The sequence below is a fragment of the Ostrea edulis genome, chromosome 10 (genome assembly GCF_947568905.1).
Source record: "Ostrea edulis chromosome 10, xbOstEdul1.1, whole genome shotgun sequence".
NCBI lineage: Eukaryota > Metazoa > Mollusca > Bivalvia > Ostreida > Ostreidae > Ostrea > Ostrea edulis.
Window position 1 is genome coordinate 25,300,915 of NC_079173.1, and position 18,364 is coordinate 25,319,278.

Below are 18,364 nucleotides of genomic sequence, written 5' to 3' on the forward strand. Positions count from 1 at the left end.
TATCTATTATACTTTTAGGTAGATATTAAACACTGATGTATCTCCAGTAAGTGTGCAGTCCCTTTCCTCCTGGGATATTAGAAGATAAGGGTAGAAAACTATGTTTTAGATGGTCACTCTTAGCCTCAAAACTACAAAATTACTACCCGAGGTCATTACGGGCAAATGAATTAGAAAGAAACCGTATAGTTTTTGTAGATTTTTATTGTATTTATTTTTGTGAATTTCATCACCACCACAAGATTGTCTAGTCTTACGTTTTGGATATAATTTTCTTTATTACAAAAACGACTTATAATAGAAAAGAGTCAAGTTGTGCCGATAATAAACAAAGGCTTTAAGAACCAGTCATTGAATTCAATGAATATCAAGAGAGATTTAAAAAAAAAACCCACCAAAAAAAAAAAAAAAACCCTCAGAAAAACCCGATTTCAAAAGAAGCTCCTAATGTTAACAAACTTTTCGGTAAAATAGAAAGACAACTTTTTGGTAAAATAGAAAGCCAAATCTCTAAGTTTACGTAATAATGAACATTTTGGGTATTGTAAATTGCATTATTTAAACTTTGATGTTTTACTACATTGCAAATAATCACAGCTAAAGTGGGGGAGGTCCTTCAGGGTGTATAGTACCAGAGCATCGTGGATCTCATGCTTGATCCACTCCTTTAATCCACTACATCAGTGTAACAGTTCTTTATTCAGCAGGAACCCCCAGCTCCTCTATACAAAAAGATAATTAAAAAAACTGAATGAACATTGAACTTTTACATTGCTTCCTAATTACCATTTCTTTCTCGGTAATTCAATGACGAGAAAAAAGTGTTGACATTGAAAATTGTTTGTTTTGCAGGTGTAACAATGTTCTGCACATGGGGATCGTGTCAGAAAGTTGTAGAACCCAAGCGCATCGTCGAGGCTGATCAGCAGATAATCAAACGTTCTGGGGACGCAAAGCCATCCTGGAATGACATTAATCTGCACCATGAAACATTCCGCCGGAAGTCTCTGCTCGATAACAGAAATGTCCGCCTGGTAAAAATTAAAACTGTGGGGGCATTTTTAAGTGCTGTGAAATCGAAAAAAATAGATGAAACGAATGAAACTCAAAAACAGCATACTAAAGGTGAAATAGTGGATCAGGCTGTGGAGGAATCAAACAGTCAACTCCGGTCTGTGGGGGTCCAGAGGCGATTTAGCATGGTAGATGTGGCCAGCCGGATTTCTGAAATGAAGTCCAAGAAAGTTTCATTTCATGGCGATGTTGATAACACCCAGACAGAGGACAGAAAATTCCGGAGAAAACCCTCTATATTGAAAACACTGGTCCGAAGAGCCACGATAGGGTACGTTTACTCGATGTTGTACATGTAACTCTCTCTCTCTCTCTCTCTCTCTCTCTCTTCGAACTTTATCATATTTTCAATATCTATAAACACAAAACATTTGATGTGACGGTGACGTCGTCCGCGGCCATCAATATGGCGCAGAAAAGCAGCTCACAACTTTAAATGACACAATCGCCATTATGTAAAAATTGGTCTGTGAAATGCCGAGCAACCAATCAAATTGTGTGTTACAACCGAAATAAGATTAGTAGCCATAATAAGTTATAGGTCAAGACATAGTGTGCCAAGTCTTTTAAAGTTAAAACGCTTAATAGGATTTTCCGTGCACTTTGCACCATGATTTAAGGTTTATGTTACAAATGTACCCATGTCGATCAAGAAATGAGCCGTTCAGAATGTTATGACAATAAATTCACTTGTTCGTTTAATGACATGCCTTGTCCATAAAAACAAGCAAACAAACAAATCCACAAACAAGCAATATTGGATATGGAGCTACATTATATCATTTGGTTAGGAGAAAAAGTTTAGAAGTTGGATCTAATTTTTAGGATTGAAATGATCAGTAACAAACGAAGGTAAGATATAATTTTTTCAGATAGAAGAGGAATTGGCTGCTTTCATCGTTTTACATCCGTTCGAGAAGTTTTCATATTCAGACGTCACCAGTAGGCCAAGTATCACACATTTTGACCTTTGCTTAGTGTGTTCAAAGGCATAGCAATGAGGGTTCTTTAACGTGCCAACGCCTGTCGACACGGCACCCCCTTGTTTAAGGTCATACTAAAGACCTGTGATTCTCACTTCTAAATGCCGAGCGTTTGGCGAAGGAGCAATCACTTCATGTGCCTACATGTATGTTGACGTCTTGGGTTGACATGAAATGGGCGTGGCTCGAACAAACGATATCTTGGTACCAAAAGCGAACGCTCTACCACTGAGCTACCGCGACCGTAAAACTGGGTAAAATGGAATATGATGTCGCTGAGCAGAGGCGGATTTTGAGGTCGGTCCGAGCCCCTCCTTTTTTGCCACAAATTTACAAGGCGTGCTCAAGATTTGGCACCCAAAATAGCTGATTATTTTGGCTAATACTTGACTTTCACATGTGCAACCCCCACTCTTTTTTTAAAAACAAAATTCTGGATCCGCTACAGTGATGTGCATATATGCACATTAGTTCAGCCCTGTCTTCAATCAATGACCGGTCGTGGTAGCCTAGTGGTTTGGTCGCTCTCTTCGAAGGTCCCGCATTTGAATCTCGAACCTGGCCCCGCGTCTATCGTTAGACGTTTCATGTAGGAAGTCGCCGTTCCTCCTCCAAGTCTCCGGCATTACAAGTGAAGGTCAAGGGTCTTTCAGATATACGACCTTAGAAACGGAGATTGAACTGTTTTATGTCACGATAGCTGAAAAAGTATCCTCACTGCAACGGCCTTGAGTGTCATGCGACGGGTGCATTTGTGGTACTTCACACATCTTGTGATTTCTCTGTGTAACCGTCATGTATTTAAATCAAAACACACTGGTGGTTCGGGTTCTAAAGTTCTTTATTGTTATATCCTAATTCTGGAGGATGATCTAAAAATATGTAAAATACATGTAATTAAGTTCTCTCTCACTCTATCATTCACACTTTTAGTTATATTAAAATAATGATTACAAAATATTTATAAATTAATGTAATAGATAAATATTTACCAATAGAGTAAATTCAAACTCTTACCGTAAACTCGGAAGAACAGAAACTGCAGTAAAACTTAGTTTCTTTGATATGACAATATGTGAATTATAAGTCACTCAGTCCGGGTCTGGAGTGTTGCTGGGTTAGTTTCTGGAATTGGCGCGAATCTTGCTTATATAGCACCAAACCAGTAAAACAACTCACAAGATACTTACTACTACACACAAACCATACTGACCTTTCACACTTCTCTCTCTACCAATCAGCGTTCATCCCCATGAATATGAATGAAATGAAACGACTTACGATAAAATCAGTAACGTAATGAAATTATATTAGTATGTTAAATATGAATTATTTCATCCTGTGACATCTATATGAATGACAAATTCTTGAATGGGACGCAAAACAACATCTGAATCAAGCCTGTCCTCAATATTGAATAACACGTAAAGATTAAATGTTTGCACCGTGTTGGACACTAGCATGTATCTTAGCTAAATATAATTTGTGCATGCATGGGAAACAAACTGCAGGTTTCAATGAAGGTAATCTGAAGATTAAAACATTTAATCCAAATTAAGAACCGTGAAATCATTGTATGTTGAGCAATTAATTATGGCATAACAACACAAAATGGGGGGAAAAGACATCATGTGGAGATTCGAAATCTGAAGGAATCAGTGAAATAACGAGATAAGGAGTATTTCTTGTCACCATGGGTGTTTCACAGAGCACCGAGGCCTTCACACCAAGGTCACTAAACAGGTATTTTTTTTGTCAATGTTGGCGTTAAATACTGAACCGACCATCAATTTTACAATGTAATATCGGTTCAATGACAGCGTGTCACTTCACGTGATCGAGCGTAAGACCGGTGAAGGGCTTCAAATTTAGGCTTTTGGGGTGTTTGCTCTTAAGGGCCATTGAGCAGTGAAGGTTATTTAGCGTGCCACACCTACTGTGACCCGTTCCATCCGTTTTTAAGGTTATCTCCGAGGACCCGTGACATTCGCACCTGATGCCGAGCGTTTGGCAATGGAACTGCCACTACTTGTCCGCGGTCTGTCGCGGCCGGGATTCGAATCCCGGCCTTCCGCATGCGGGGCGAACGCTCTAACCTCTAGACCACCGAGGCGGTCTAACACAAACGAAGTGTTATGCTGTTATTGAACCAATAGTACATGTACTGGATTTGTAATATAGGTTAAATAATACCTTATCTCAGTAGCCTGGATTTCTGTTTTGAGAGGATTCTACGTGTAAATATTATGCCGTTTTGTGGATGGTCCCTGGATGTTGTTGACGTAGCACTTTGAGAATGATTCCGTATGAATTGCTCAGCGTTTCCAAAACTCGCAGTAGCCCAATGATGTAATTTTGTGTTATTTTGGGTCTGTAGTTCTCCTTTCTGGGTGTAAGATCTTGGGTCACAACTCCCCCCACTTCATTTTTTGGATCCACCTGTGAAATTTGAGGATGACTCTATTCATTGGCATTATAAATATATTGTGTGGTTTTATCTTATTGCAGTAGCGTGTTCAGTAAGAAACAGGGTCCTGGAGCAAAAGTCAAGTCTGATGTGGAGAGGCTGTGGAAGATCCGTTGTAGTCTGTATAAAAAAGAAAGGTAATTCTGTACGCACGTCAACGCCATTTTTGTGCTATTACAAATAAAATGTCCGAATCTCGGTCCTACCCCATCTGTATCCGCGCCCGAACATTGTAGTACAAATGTCTAACCCCGGTCCCATCTCATCTGTATCCGCGCCCGAACATTGTAGTACAAAATTTCTAACCCCGGTCCCATCTCATCTGTATCCGCGCCCAAACATTGTAGTACAAATTTCCAACCCCGGTCCCATCCCATCTGTATCTGCACCCGACACTGTAGTACAAATGTCCGACCCCCGGTCCTATCCCATCTGTATCCGCGCCTGAACACTGTAGTACAAATGTCCGACCCCTGGTCCTATCCCATCTGTATCTGCACCCGACACTGTAGTACAAATGTCCGACCCCCGGTCCTATCCGCGCCTGAACATTGTAGTACAAATGTCCGACCCCCGGTCCTATCCCATCAGTATCCGCGCCTGAACACTGTAGTACAAATGTCCGACCCCCGGTCCTATCCCATCAGTATCCGCGCCTGAACACTGTAGTACAAATGTCCGACCCCCGGTCCTATCCCATCAGTATCCGCGCCTGAACACTGTAGTACAAATGTCCGACCCCCGGTCCTATCCCATCTCTATCCGCGCCTGAACACTGCAGTACAAATGTCCGACCCTCGGTCCTATCCGCGCCTGAACACTGTCTCTGTAATACAGATGTAATCATTAACTGTGATAATTATATGATATTGTGGGATTCTTTTTAGATTCCATGACGAGGAGATCTCGTTGTTACGATCACTGATTAGCGAGACTCTTGACCTTACTGGGAGACTGCGCATCATTGTCAGAGAGAGTGAAGAGTGAGTATATTATTATCCTTATCATGTCACGTGACAGCAATACTGTATTTACTGGGAGACTGCGCATCATTGTTAGAAAGAGTGAAGAGTGAGTATATTATTATCCTTATATATATCATGTCACGTGACAGCAATACTGCATTTACTGGGAGACTGCGCATCATTGTCAGAGAGAGTGAAGAGTGAGTATATTATTATCCTTATATATATGATGTCACGTGACAGCAATACTGTATTTACTGGGAGACTGCGCATCATTGTTAGAGAGAGTGAAGAGTGAGTATATTATTATCCTTATATATATATATATATATATATATATATATATATATATATATATATCATGTCACGTGACAGCAATACTGTATTTACTGGGAGACTGCGCATCATTGTTAGAGAGAGTGAAGAGTGAGTACATTATTATCCTTATATATATATCATGTCACGTGACAGCAATACTGTATTTACTGGGAGACTGCGCATCATTGTCAGAGAGAGTGAAGAGTGAGTATATTATTATCCTTATATATAACATGTCACGTGACAGCAATACTGTATTTACTGGGAGACTGCGCATCATTGTCAGAGAAAGTGAAAAGTGAGCATATTATTATCCTTATCATGTCACGTGACAGCACTGCTGTATTTACTGGGAGACTGCGCATCATTGTTAGAGAGAGTGAAGAGTGATTATATTATTATCCTTATATATAACATGTCACGTGACTGCAATGCTGTATTTACTGGGAGACTGAGCATCATTGTTAGAGAGAGTGAAGAGTGAGTATATTATTATCCTTATATATAACATGTCACGTGACAGCAATACTGTATTTACTGGGAAACTGCGCATCATTGTTAGAGAGAGTGAAGAGTGAGTATATCATTATCCTTATCATGTCACATGACAGCAATACTATATTTACTGGGAGACTGCGCATCATTGTTAGAGAGAGTGAAAAGTGAGCATATTATTATCCTTATCATGCCACGTGACAGCACTGCTGTATTTACTGGGAGACTGCGCATCATTGTTAGAGAGAGTGAAGAGTGAGTATATTATTATCCTTATATATAACATGTCACGTGACTGCAATGCTGTATTTACTGGGAGACTGAGCATCATTGTTAGAGAGAGTGAAGAGTGAGTATATTATTATCCTTATATATAACATGTCACGTGACAGCAATACTGTATTTACTGGGAGACTGCGCATCATTGTTAGAGAGAGTGAAGAGTGAGTATATTATTATCCTTATATATATCATGTCACGTGACAGCAATACTGTATTTACTGGGAGACTGCGCATCATTGTCAGAGAGAGTGAAGAGTGAGTATATTATTATCCTTATATATATCATGTCACGTGACAGCAATACTGTATTTACTGGGAGACTGCGCATCATTGTTAGAGAGAGTGAAGAGTGGGTATATTAATATTCTTATCATGTGACGTGACAGCAATACTGTATTTACTGGGAGACTGCGCATCATTGTCAGAGAGAGTGAAGAGTGAGTATATTATTATCCTTATATATATCATGTCACGTGACAGCAATACTGTATTTACTTGGAGAATGCGCATAATTGTCACAGAGAGAGAGAGAGAGAGAGAGAGAGAGAGTATATTATTATCCTTATATATATGATGTCACGTGACAGCAATACTGTATTTACTGGGAGACTGCGCATAATTGTCAGAGAGAGAGAGAGAGAGAAGAGTGAGTATATTATTATCCTTGTATATAACATGTCACGTGACAACAATGCTGTATTTACTGGGAGACTGTGCATCACTGTTAGAGAGAGTGAAGAGTGAGTATATTATTATCCTTGTATATAACATGTCACGTGACAACAATGCTGTATTTACTGGGAGACTGCGCATCATTGTCAGAGAGAGAGAGAGAGAGAGAGAGAGAGAGAGAGAGAGGAGTGAGTATATTATTATCCTTGTATATAACATGTCACGTGACAACAATGCTGTATTTACTGGGAGACTGCGCATCATTGTCAGAGAGAGTGAAGAGTGAGTTACTGTATATTATTCTCTTTTATATATCATGTCACGCGACAACAATATTGTATTTAGGATTGAGTAGTGAGTTTATCGATACTTATCTTTATATATCATGTCACGTGATAGCAATACTGTATATTGATGTCATTTAGGATTGAGTATATTGTCCACCTCAACAGAAACATGTCATGTAACACGTGTATCATCATCTGGAGGCTGGGGAAATATCACTCATTTTATAATTCTATGAACTCTGTCACGTGACGTTATCAGGGATTGTCCAGCCTGTTACGTGACAGGAGAACTTGTGTATCGTGTTGATTGATTGATTGATTGATTTTACGTCTATTGCAATTTACAAACAAAATGATGAACACGTGCTACATTTTGTAACCTGCTTTACATCAGAACAACAGAAACAAAATAGAATTTAAAAATAAACGTTTAAGGTAGCTCCAACCTCATGTGATATATTATGATCGGTGATATGGCATTTTTAAAAACGGTTTCTATGCGGGATTTGTGTATTCCATTGAAATAGATAAACTCTGCAGTTACATATTCTATCAAAAATACGCCCGAAATTCCCAAGGAATTGAACATTTAAAAATACAAGAAAGGGGGGGGGGGGTACCGGAAGTCCTGTCCAGAAGCATCTGTGGGAGAGTGTGACTTGAATTGTGTGTTCATTTCATTACTTCACTAGACCAAGTAATGGGAAAATATATGAATAATCAGTAATGAGGTTGAGTATGTTTCTCGCCAAACCCATCCTAGTCACGTGACAAGGGAAATCCGGAAGTACTAATGTTTCGTGTTGCAATTACTTATTTACTAACTATCTACAGATACACAGATGATGACGTCGATACCTACAGCAAAGACATGAACGGTCTACAGCTCCTGTTCTACAACATAGTGGAGATCTGGCAAAAAGTGGCGGGTCCAGAGAGGAAAAAGTAAGTATCCTTATTCGTGTGTTGACCCTTTTCTGTAATGGTATTAGTGGCAGAGATGGTACATGTACAGAATTTTATTCTATGTTAACCATTAACATTCCAGTTATATGTAAAATAACAGTTAGTTGGGGGGAGGGGGGTGTATAAATTTTGTTCAACGAACTTACCCAAAATTAATAATCACGAAATATGAGAATGAATTTTGGCAAACACACACAACGCTTCATAAAATGTCTAATTTACGACGGACCCCCACCACAACCACTTCTATATGATGAGGACATTTTTCGAATTTTCCAGACACAAGGACGAGATAATGGCGGACATTATGGAGCTGTCGACAGACGTGGCTTCTATAGTTGGGGAGATTCTATTGGTGTTCCTTCAGCGGTTCCAACTGAATATCGTCCCCCTACTGAAACCAATACACGGTCTTTTCTTTGCTCTGGGGCTCCATGTCAAATACAACTGTCTGGATAAGGAGCTTATGTGAGATTTCAAATCATTCTTCATAACCTGAACATGTACAATGTATTTATATAATGTATTTGTATAATGTATCTATCTACACAATTTATCTTTATGATACTGACAAACAAGTTGATGGTACAGGGGTTTCAACAGTCTCGTTTAAAGTCAGCATCTTGCAAATTCTATGGTCGTTATAACGATCTAGTTTGCCAATACAACCTATCATTGGGTCAAATGCTGCCTGACGTGTTTCATACCGATTGTTAGACCGTTCGTGGTACACTGATTTTGACTACGGATAACTCCGTTTACCTGATCAAGATAGAGGGCTCACGGCGGGTGTGACTGGTCGACAGAGGATGCTTACTCCTCCTAGGCACCTGATCCCACCTCTGGTGTGTCCAGGGGTCCGTGTTTGCCCAACTCTCTGTTTTGTATTGCTTATGAGATTGATCACTGTTCGTTATCTTCACCTTTCACATCTATACAATGCATTTATACAATATATAGAATATATAGATACAACCACAGGCAATTATATCTCTTGGATTCCAAGTTACTATAAAAGAGGAAATGTATTGAACTCTAAATATAGGGTACCCAAATTCGTAGATGCAATTCTCAGTCACTTGGAGCTATTACGGACCTCACTTTATGAATTACGGTAAGGAATTCAACTTAGAAATGATATTTAATGCTGCACATTCTATGTAATAGCTTGTTGCAATGCTCGAACATTCTGTTTAGTTGTACAGGGCCAAGCTAAAATTCGACCACGAAATAATAGGCATTTTTCCGAATTCATTTCTGCATATCTTGGGAAATATACGAAATTTCGGGATGAACTTTGGTAATAATGTAGATTGATTATGTATGATTATATTAGAATACAGAGTAGAATTTTATACCATTTGATTTATTGTTTTCACATCGGCGAACTTGGGTACCCTATATTCAGTGTTCTATACCTTTACTCTTTAATAGTAAATTCGAATCCAAGCGATATAATTGCCTGTGGATACAATGCATTTATACAATATATCTTTATACATCATTGTCTTTATATATCTATACAATGCATTCATACAATATATTTATATGCTTCAGATCACTTATTTCTGACAGTGATTTCAATATCTTCATACAAAGGTTATCAATGTGATAAGAAATAAGTTAAATTCAATTTCTTTGTGCCTGTTATATTCGAAATCTTATTATCTACATTGACGTGCATCAATGTTGAATGATTGGATGTTACTTCCACCATGTGACGCTCTCTGTTACATTTACCTTTTAAATTAATTTGGTGCTATCAACCAACCATTTTGCCAATTTCTACGGTAGAGATAACTCAGTGGTAGAGCGCTCGCTTCGTAACCGGGAGGTCGTGAGTTCAATTCAATTCATTTATTCACTTAAAACCAGATCATTAGTACATGAGGTATACATATATAAGCTATGATTATAGGTTCGAGACCCGCTCGTGCCATGGCCGAGTTAAACCTAAGACGTAAACGCTCCATCGCCAAACGCTCGGCATTTGGAAGTGAGAATCACGGGTCTTTCGGACCTAACAACGGAGGTTCCACGTCGCGGCAGACGTTGGCACGTTAAAAAACCGCACTGTAACGGCCGTAAGCGCTGAGTGTAGTACTTCACCTACAGCTGGCGACGTCTCAGTATGGGTGAAAACTTTCCGACGGGACGTAAAGCAAAAAAACAAAACACCAAAAAAAAAAAAAAAAAATCAAAAAAAAAAAAAAAAAAAAAACCAACAAAAAACCAACAAATAAACGAACTACGTCGTTTTATTTTTTATTTGGTGTTACAGATCCGCCATTTAAATGGCATGTTACATGTATATCCGCCGTTTAATTCATGTGGTATTACGTCCGCCATTTAAATGACTTGTGGATGACGTCTAGTGTTGGTAGGCTAAAGACAAAGGCCACTTGGTAACATGGTGAGACATTTTTGACGATTATATCTTAAATAGTATGTGAGATTTAGAAATAATATTCTAAATAAAGAGGCTGTATCCTCGAAATTTTCCTGATCGAATGAGATTCAAAGGTCAAAGTCACCTGCTAAGATGACAAATTGTCGCCGGATGGTTTCTCTGATATAGTGGATTTTTCTCTAACTGGTTACATTGAAAAATCTGAGACCAACTTGATTAATTTTGGACGGTTACCTTTCTTTGCTTCCCGTGGGGATCCGGGTTAGAATAGGTCCTCAGTACCCCTTGCTTGTCGTAAGAGGCGACTAAATGGGGCGCTCCTTTCGATAAGACCGCAAAAATCGAGGCCCCGTGTCACAGCAGGTGTGGCATGGTAAAGTTCCCTCCCTGCTCAAAGACCGTAAGCGCCGAGCATAGGCCAAAATTTTACAGCCCTTCACCGGCAATGGTGACGTCTCCATATGAGTGAGAAAGTTTCGAGAGGGACGTTAAACAATGTACAATTCATCAATCTTTGTTTGCTTGTAATCAGATTATGTCAGAAATATCGGATAGGTTACAGAAATCCTATTGTCTGAACACCTCTGTCTGGGGTTTGTTTGCAGCTAATTTATTATTCTAGATTGAGTGATGGTGCCCCTGGCATATACTCAGGTTTTTTGGCGGGAGTTCTACAGCTGTTCAGGAGCGCCAAAATTCTACTCAAGAGACTCAAGTGAGTTTGAAATGATTTATCTACAATTGATAAAATGTTGATAATGATGACCAAATTAGAAAGATGATAAAATATACACACGGTGTTTTTCTAACAGATTCGCAGATGAGACGTCGATAGGGAAGAAGAAACTAGTGCAGACTAATATTGCGTCCTTTGTAAACGAAGCCACGGTGTCACATGGTCTACACTCGTAAGTCTTGTATTTGTCGGTTTCACGTGGTCTACACTCGTAAGTCCTAAGTCAGATCTCCTGCATAGTGAGCCTATTGGCTCCAAATGTGAGTTTCGTCAAGATTTAAGAAGAGTTATTGCCCTTTCAATGAATTTGCGCCACCATTACAGATAATATTTGACTTTAAATACACTGTACTGTTCGCTCAATTTTACTTGGTGTATGACCCTTGATTGGATTGGGGGAAGGGTTGTATAGGACAGAAATACTCCCAAGAATATGTTTTGGTGTTGTTTTTAACCGTTTATGTGACATTTACCTCGATACCCCAATATTTAATGGCAAACAAATCTTCACAGACTCTCCGCAGATGATTTACGCGACATGATGATGAGAATCGGAATCATTTGCACGGATGCATTCTACACAGTTGGGAAAACGAGCGGGTAAAGTGTAGAATATTCATTGGTAATTGTAAAGTTTCTGCATTCTGTAGTATGGATGTATTGATGGCTGTCAGATTTGGAATATAAACGACAAAAGCTCCGATTCCATAGTTTTTAAAACAGGTTTATTTTTCTGTATAGTGATCTGAATGTCTTTTTGTTCTTTTGAAGCACTTTGGAGTACGTTGACCTTGGTGACGGAGTGCACGCGGTGGCACCATTAAGCAGCCTCGGTTTCATCTGTCATGTTGACTTTATTCAGTGTCCAATCGAATCTCGGTCGACATTGATGGCGGGGATTCAGCTGAACGATGGCCAGCACTACGTATCGGACTTTTTCCTGGTTATCGGTAGTCCATTTCACAGTCTAGAGAAAATAACTATACAGTCCCCCATCCATCACTCGTCCTTTCCTGCCTCTGCTACAGTCCGAGTCAAAACCAAGACGGGAGACAAATGGACAGACGTCGAGGGAGATATAATTGTATGTTTAACTTTATTACAGTCAATATAAAACCTAGAGGCATTTTAATTTGATAATTATCAGTTTTAAATAGCTAAATGATCTGCTCCTCATTTATTCTTTTATGCAATCTTACAATTTTATATGCAATAACAAACAAACAAAAAATCCAATAAAACAAACGAAAACAACAACAAAAAATAACAAGATGTGTTTGTGTTGTAGAATGAGCCTTCCCCCATAATGAGACCCCCCCCCGCCCCGGAAGCCTGGCTCTAGAGTGAGCCTTCCCCCAGGGAGAAGTCTCACTATGGGGGGAAGTCTGGCTCTATAACACCGGCACAAAGTTTATAATGGCCAACGTAAAAGTTTTTGGGAAAAAAACGTCAAGCCCAAAGGTCAAGGTCACAAGATCATAAATTTTGGTACCCAAAGAAACTTCTTTTCACATGTAATACACACATGGAGTCCTAGCAGTGACCTTACAGAAATTAAGGTCATGGTTACAGGTAAAGGTTTTGTGGACTGACAAACATACAGACCAAAAACTATACGTCCCCTAATCGCCAGTGACGTGCATAAAAAAACCCATAAATAACTGAACAAAATATTCACAGTTAATTTTATTAAGAAATGTTATAATAGAAAGTAGCCTAACATTTGTTTAGCTATATATTGGCAGGTAAATGCGATAATAGAATTAGAACATTTGTAATACTGTATTCAGGCAGGTAAATGCGAGTTCAAAGCGAGCTACATGGAGGCATTTGTTGTGGTAGCGGGTTATCGCCCTTATCACAGGGAGATAACTCCGTCAGGGTTTACCTACATGTCAGAGGATGATTCCAGGATCAGAATCAATTTCCCTCCAAACTGCTTTAGTCGTCCGTGTATCGTGCAGTTCAGGGTAAGAAATATGAAGAGTAAGAGGAGAGAGAGAGAGAGAGAGAGAGAGAGAGAGAGAGCCAATGCAACATTCAAATTCTATTCTATCACAAAACGTTTTCTTAGCTAAAGTATAAAAAAATGAATAAATCTCTTCAACAAGCTCAAGGTGTCCTAATAAAATTCATTTTCTACCTGGCACTAATGACAAACCTTACTTCATATTTTGCAGTTGATCCAATTTAACAGGAACAGAATATTTTCGTACAAGGAAACCTGTCCAGACTTGTGCAAATATGTCACCTGTATTTCTGACGTAATTTTCATAAAACACGATGATGACGTCACAATCAACGAACCTGCTCTTGTACACATGCCGATTATTAACGATATCGATGATTACGACACGGAATTAGTTGTGTTCCGGAAGCGGGCGAATGGCGAGGTGGAACTCATTCCACGCCCCAGCGCCATGCGTTGCGAATCTACAGGAAATTGTTACACTTTCCAAATCGACCGATTTTGTGGGTAAGAAGTAATCAGTACACAAAACGCACATCATTTATATATAAATTTTCCCGTCCGCGTCTTTTAACTCAACACTAATTAAAAAATTAACTGTGTGCATGATTTTGCATGCCCCCAGAATAGAATGTTCGGGAGCATCTAGTTTTTGGCCTGTCCATCTGTCTGTCCGCATATCTGTCAGTCTTTGACAAAAAACTTTATCCTTTGTCATATCTTTTATACCATAAAAGGTACACATCTAATATTTGATATGTGTATTCCTTGTGGCAAGACCATTTCATTGACACCAAAATCTTTGACCTGGTGACCTTACATTTTGTATTGACTTTTGTCTTACTTTTACAAATTTCTAATATAAGCCACATCTTTCAAATCGTAAGAGGTACTGTCTTTATATTAAACATGTATTTTTTGTGAGAAAACCTTTGCAATGATACTAGACTTGTCTACCTTATGACGTTGACAAAGTACATGTATTGGAAATTTTTAAAAGAACTTTAACCTTGATTATATTTTTACAACTTAAGAGGGACCGCTTCCATGTTTGGCATGTGTATTCCATGTAGCAATACCTTTCCATTTGTACTAAAATCATTGGCCTAGTGGTGGCCTTTCTATTGACCTTTGACCTACTTTTAGAAAATTCTGATATAATCCATATCTTCTAAACCGTATGGCACTGCTTTCATATTTAGCATGTGCATTTCTTGTGAGAAGATATTTCCATCAGTACCAAATTTGTTGACATTGTGACTCTGAAATTGACCTCTGACTTACTTTGAAAATTATTCACAGAAAATTTGTAATCCGGGTGCATCAATGTTTCACAAACACGTCTTGTTACCCATGTAATCAAATAGCAGAAACGTCTAGCATAGCACGATATGTGACCGGTGATATCATTTTTAAAATTGTAGAGATGGCGCTTCTAGTTGCAGGTACATGTTCTGATTTGCACGTGGTACGACTTGTCGTCGGCGCACTTTGCTTTTTGGCGTTTTTTGCACAAGCCGGATTTGCTCTGCGTAGTGTTTTCTTTATGCTTTCCACACGTGCTTTGCATACTTTTAAGCGCGAATTAAGGTTAAAACCTTGTCAAGTACTTGCAATTACTTACAGAGATCTGCGTTCTTCAGACCAAGCTTTATGTTTTACGCAATCAAATATAACATAAAGATATTCAACAAAGCAAGTATGGATATAATACTCTCGTGGTACACAATACAATTCAATCAATAAACCTACTTGATTTCTTTTCAGACTGGCACTTGGAAAGGCAAACAAGAGACAGATGAAGAAAAATCGCCGAGCTATCATTGACGAGTTTAATCTGTATTACGAGACGGAACATATTTGTTCTGTATTGACCCTAATGGATAGACCAGCTCTTCAAAATGGAGTGATAAAATTGTGGACGGAGGTGGTTGAAAAGAGATTCTTGAAAAGAATTTTGCGCATGCGCATGAAAGATGGTCTTTTTGAAATTCCTGGAAGCAAATCTCCAGATATTCGCTTAAAAGATTATGACGTAGTGCGTATAGATTTAGACGGGAATATTGGGAGAATACGCGACATTTCACTTGATCATTACTTTATTTCATATCTTAGTAGTTCAAACCAAAACTACCGATCGTTTCCGATTGAACCTAGACGGGATCCTCGAGGAAGACACATTGGTATCATAAACTACTTTCGGGAATCGGGACATGAAGATGTGTGTATTCATCAAGTGTCCATGGATACCGAGCGGTTCCTGGTAAACGGGCCACGCTTGCCTACCTCTCATGCAGACGCCAAGCCATGTAAGTTTATACAGATCATTTGAGCATTATAATATATTCATCAAACTTTAAATTTGTATCAAATCAAACATTTTATTTGTATTGTACAGTGTTTTTGAAAATTTAAACTGCCATTAGAATATTCAATATAATAGCTATTCAAAAACATATAATCATTTCGATTCTTAATTGTAAAGTGAATACAAATATGTCCTTTAATACGAAATATGTCAATGTCGAAATATTCTCAATCTTTAGTGACACAAGTATTCATAATTTTCAGCTTCACAGGCTGGTAGGGTCACGTGGTCACGTGGATCACAGAAGTCGAGCAAATCCGTGAGGTCAACCATAGCTTATCGTTCTATGTTCGGTGAGTAGCTTCTATTTTCAAGACACGCTACACTGCATTACAAAGAGCTTTATTTAAATGGAACAAGCAAGGGGAACTCTTTTGTATTGAAGTACAGAAGATTGTAGTCTCGTGAGACTTGTGGAAAAAAGTTTCAGTATTGGAGAAATCGAGCAAACAGTAGATGATTTAATATATCCATTGCGCATCATCAGTGCGATACACTGTAGTAAAATATCTAATTAAGGTAAACATGGCGTTGGACATCGACTAGGGAGAATAGCGGAGGAGGAGGGCGTATCTTCCATTATTACTCGCCCTAGTGCTGAGACTCAATAAGGGGGCCAGGCCCGGCGCCCCAATTCAACTCTATTTTTACAACTACTATATAATTATTATATGTATCTAGATATTACTATCACAAATTTGATCCATTTGTTACATAGAAATATGTCCCAAAACACCAACATATATAATATACGTCTTATTTTGTCAAAACTGTAGCTTCAAGGGGCTTCATGCCTGGACTTACTAAGGGCTTTAAGGCAGCTTCCTGACCCCCAGTTCATAAATTCCAGGATTCGCCTCTGAAAATCCGGTTTATATCCCCAGTTATGAAACCTCCATGTAGTAGAAATTGTCCAACTGAAACCAGTACTAGATTAAATGATTGAGAGGAAAGCATAAGTATAAAATTCAGCTTCAAGACAATTCATTCACAATACAATTAGGCTTCATTTGATATTCTGATGCCAATATTATCCGGATATTATGATACTTTGCATGCTATTTGTTTCCTTAATTATAAGTAATTAAGTGCAAAAATCTTCATTGTCTGGAGCTCGAGTACATTTTAAATTTTAATATTTCAGATGACGTTCCAGTATTAAGTCATCAAAGCCTATTAGTTTTGGCTGGTGTACTTCCTCACCAATACGCCACTACGCTAGGTGTCGCTTTACGAGTTCCATACGAGGATATCCTTGACATTAAAGCGCTGAACCAGCCGCAGGTTATTACAAGCTTTGAAATTCTTTGGAAGTGGAGAGGGAAAGTGGCAAGTGGCGAAATGGTGGACGCACTGACGAATGCCCTCCGAGAGGTCAAACAAAAGAGATTTATTGATGTCATAATGAAGGCCAATTTGGAGAAACGACCTTTGAAACACAGCGATTTCTCTGCACGCCATTACAACTGTGTGCAATTTGCCGTTACGCCCTCTTGATATTTAATGCTGCCTGAATACATTATCATATATTTGTATTTAATTAGATTTTATTACACACACACAATATGTGGAAAAAGATTGTAGTTTTCCTGAATATTGCTACTGATCGTAGGAACAGGTACCAGTTTTCATTATCATTGTATTTGTAAAATCCAATTTGTACGCGTATCACCTTCAATCTTTTGAAAGTAAAAATTAAACGTTTGGCGGTTTGTGTATCTATACAGCACAGGTGTCATAAAACAGTGCGAGGCATTCAATACACTAACAATTTTTATGGCAACCTTTTCAGTATTTTCTAATATTGAATAGGGGAAACAGAACAGGCATTCTTGCCAAATTGAAATACGTTCCTGATGGTCACCTATCCGGCGTCATTGTAAAACACCATTCCACACGGTTGTGAATTTAAAAAGAAAAGAGGTGACAGAGGAGAAAATTCGGCAGCTGCTGAGACAAGTCCAGGTCGATCCATTTTGGGAGTTATTCCCCTTAAATATAATAATGCCAACTTTATTTTCTATGTTACGTGCAAGAAATCTGTTAATTTAGTGATTAAGGAATATGTATTAATAATCTAATCGGGCGTAAGAGAATTTTAAAGAAATTTTCCTGGTGTAGAATCTTCGCAACCAATGATTTCCAGCCCGCTACATCTCCCGTGGTGCTGTATAATGGGAAAAGAATACCAATTCATTTCCCATAGATCTCAATACTAACATTTGGCCCTCTCACTAATCAACGATATTAATTTTGAATAAATGACCACCAACATTTCAAAGTTTATTCCAAATACTAATTATAAAAACGGCAGAAATTGTATTGGGTCCCGTCGCTTTTATAAGCCATATTTGTACTTTTTACAACACAAC

The 18,364-nt window shown here is 38.6% G+C and overlaps 1 protein-coding gene across 1 annotated transcript; it reads left to right on the forward strand.

The window, feature by feature from the left end:
* The first annotated feature begins 860 nt into the window (after positions 1 to 860).
* LOC125665627 (uncharacterized) lies at positions 861 to 17,696 on the forward strand. Its single transcript, XM_048898369.2, has 14 exons — positions 861 to 1,345; positions 4,566 to 4,661; positions 5,412 to 5,507; positions 8,378 to 8,488; positions 8,789 to 8,977; positions 11,542 to 11,634; positions 11,732 to 11,827; positions 12,169 to 12,255; positions 12,427 to 12,739; positions 13,446 to 13,625; positions 13,836 to 14,131; positions 15,392 to 15,933; positions 16,196 to 16,285; positions 17,137 to 17,696. Exons 1-14 carry the CDS (start codon positions 861 to 863, stop codon positions 17,487 to 17,489), a joined length of 3,027 nt encoding a protein of 1,008 aa, XP_048754326.2. The 3' UTR covers positions 17,490 to 17,696.
* Positions 17,697 to 18,364: the final 668 nt, after the last annotated feature.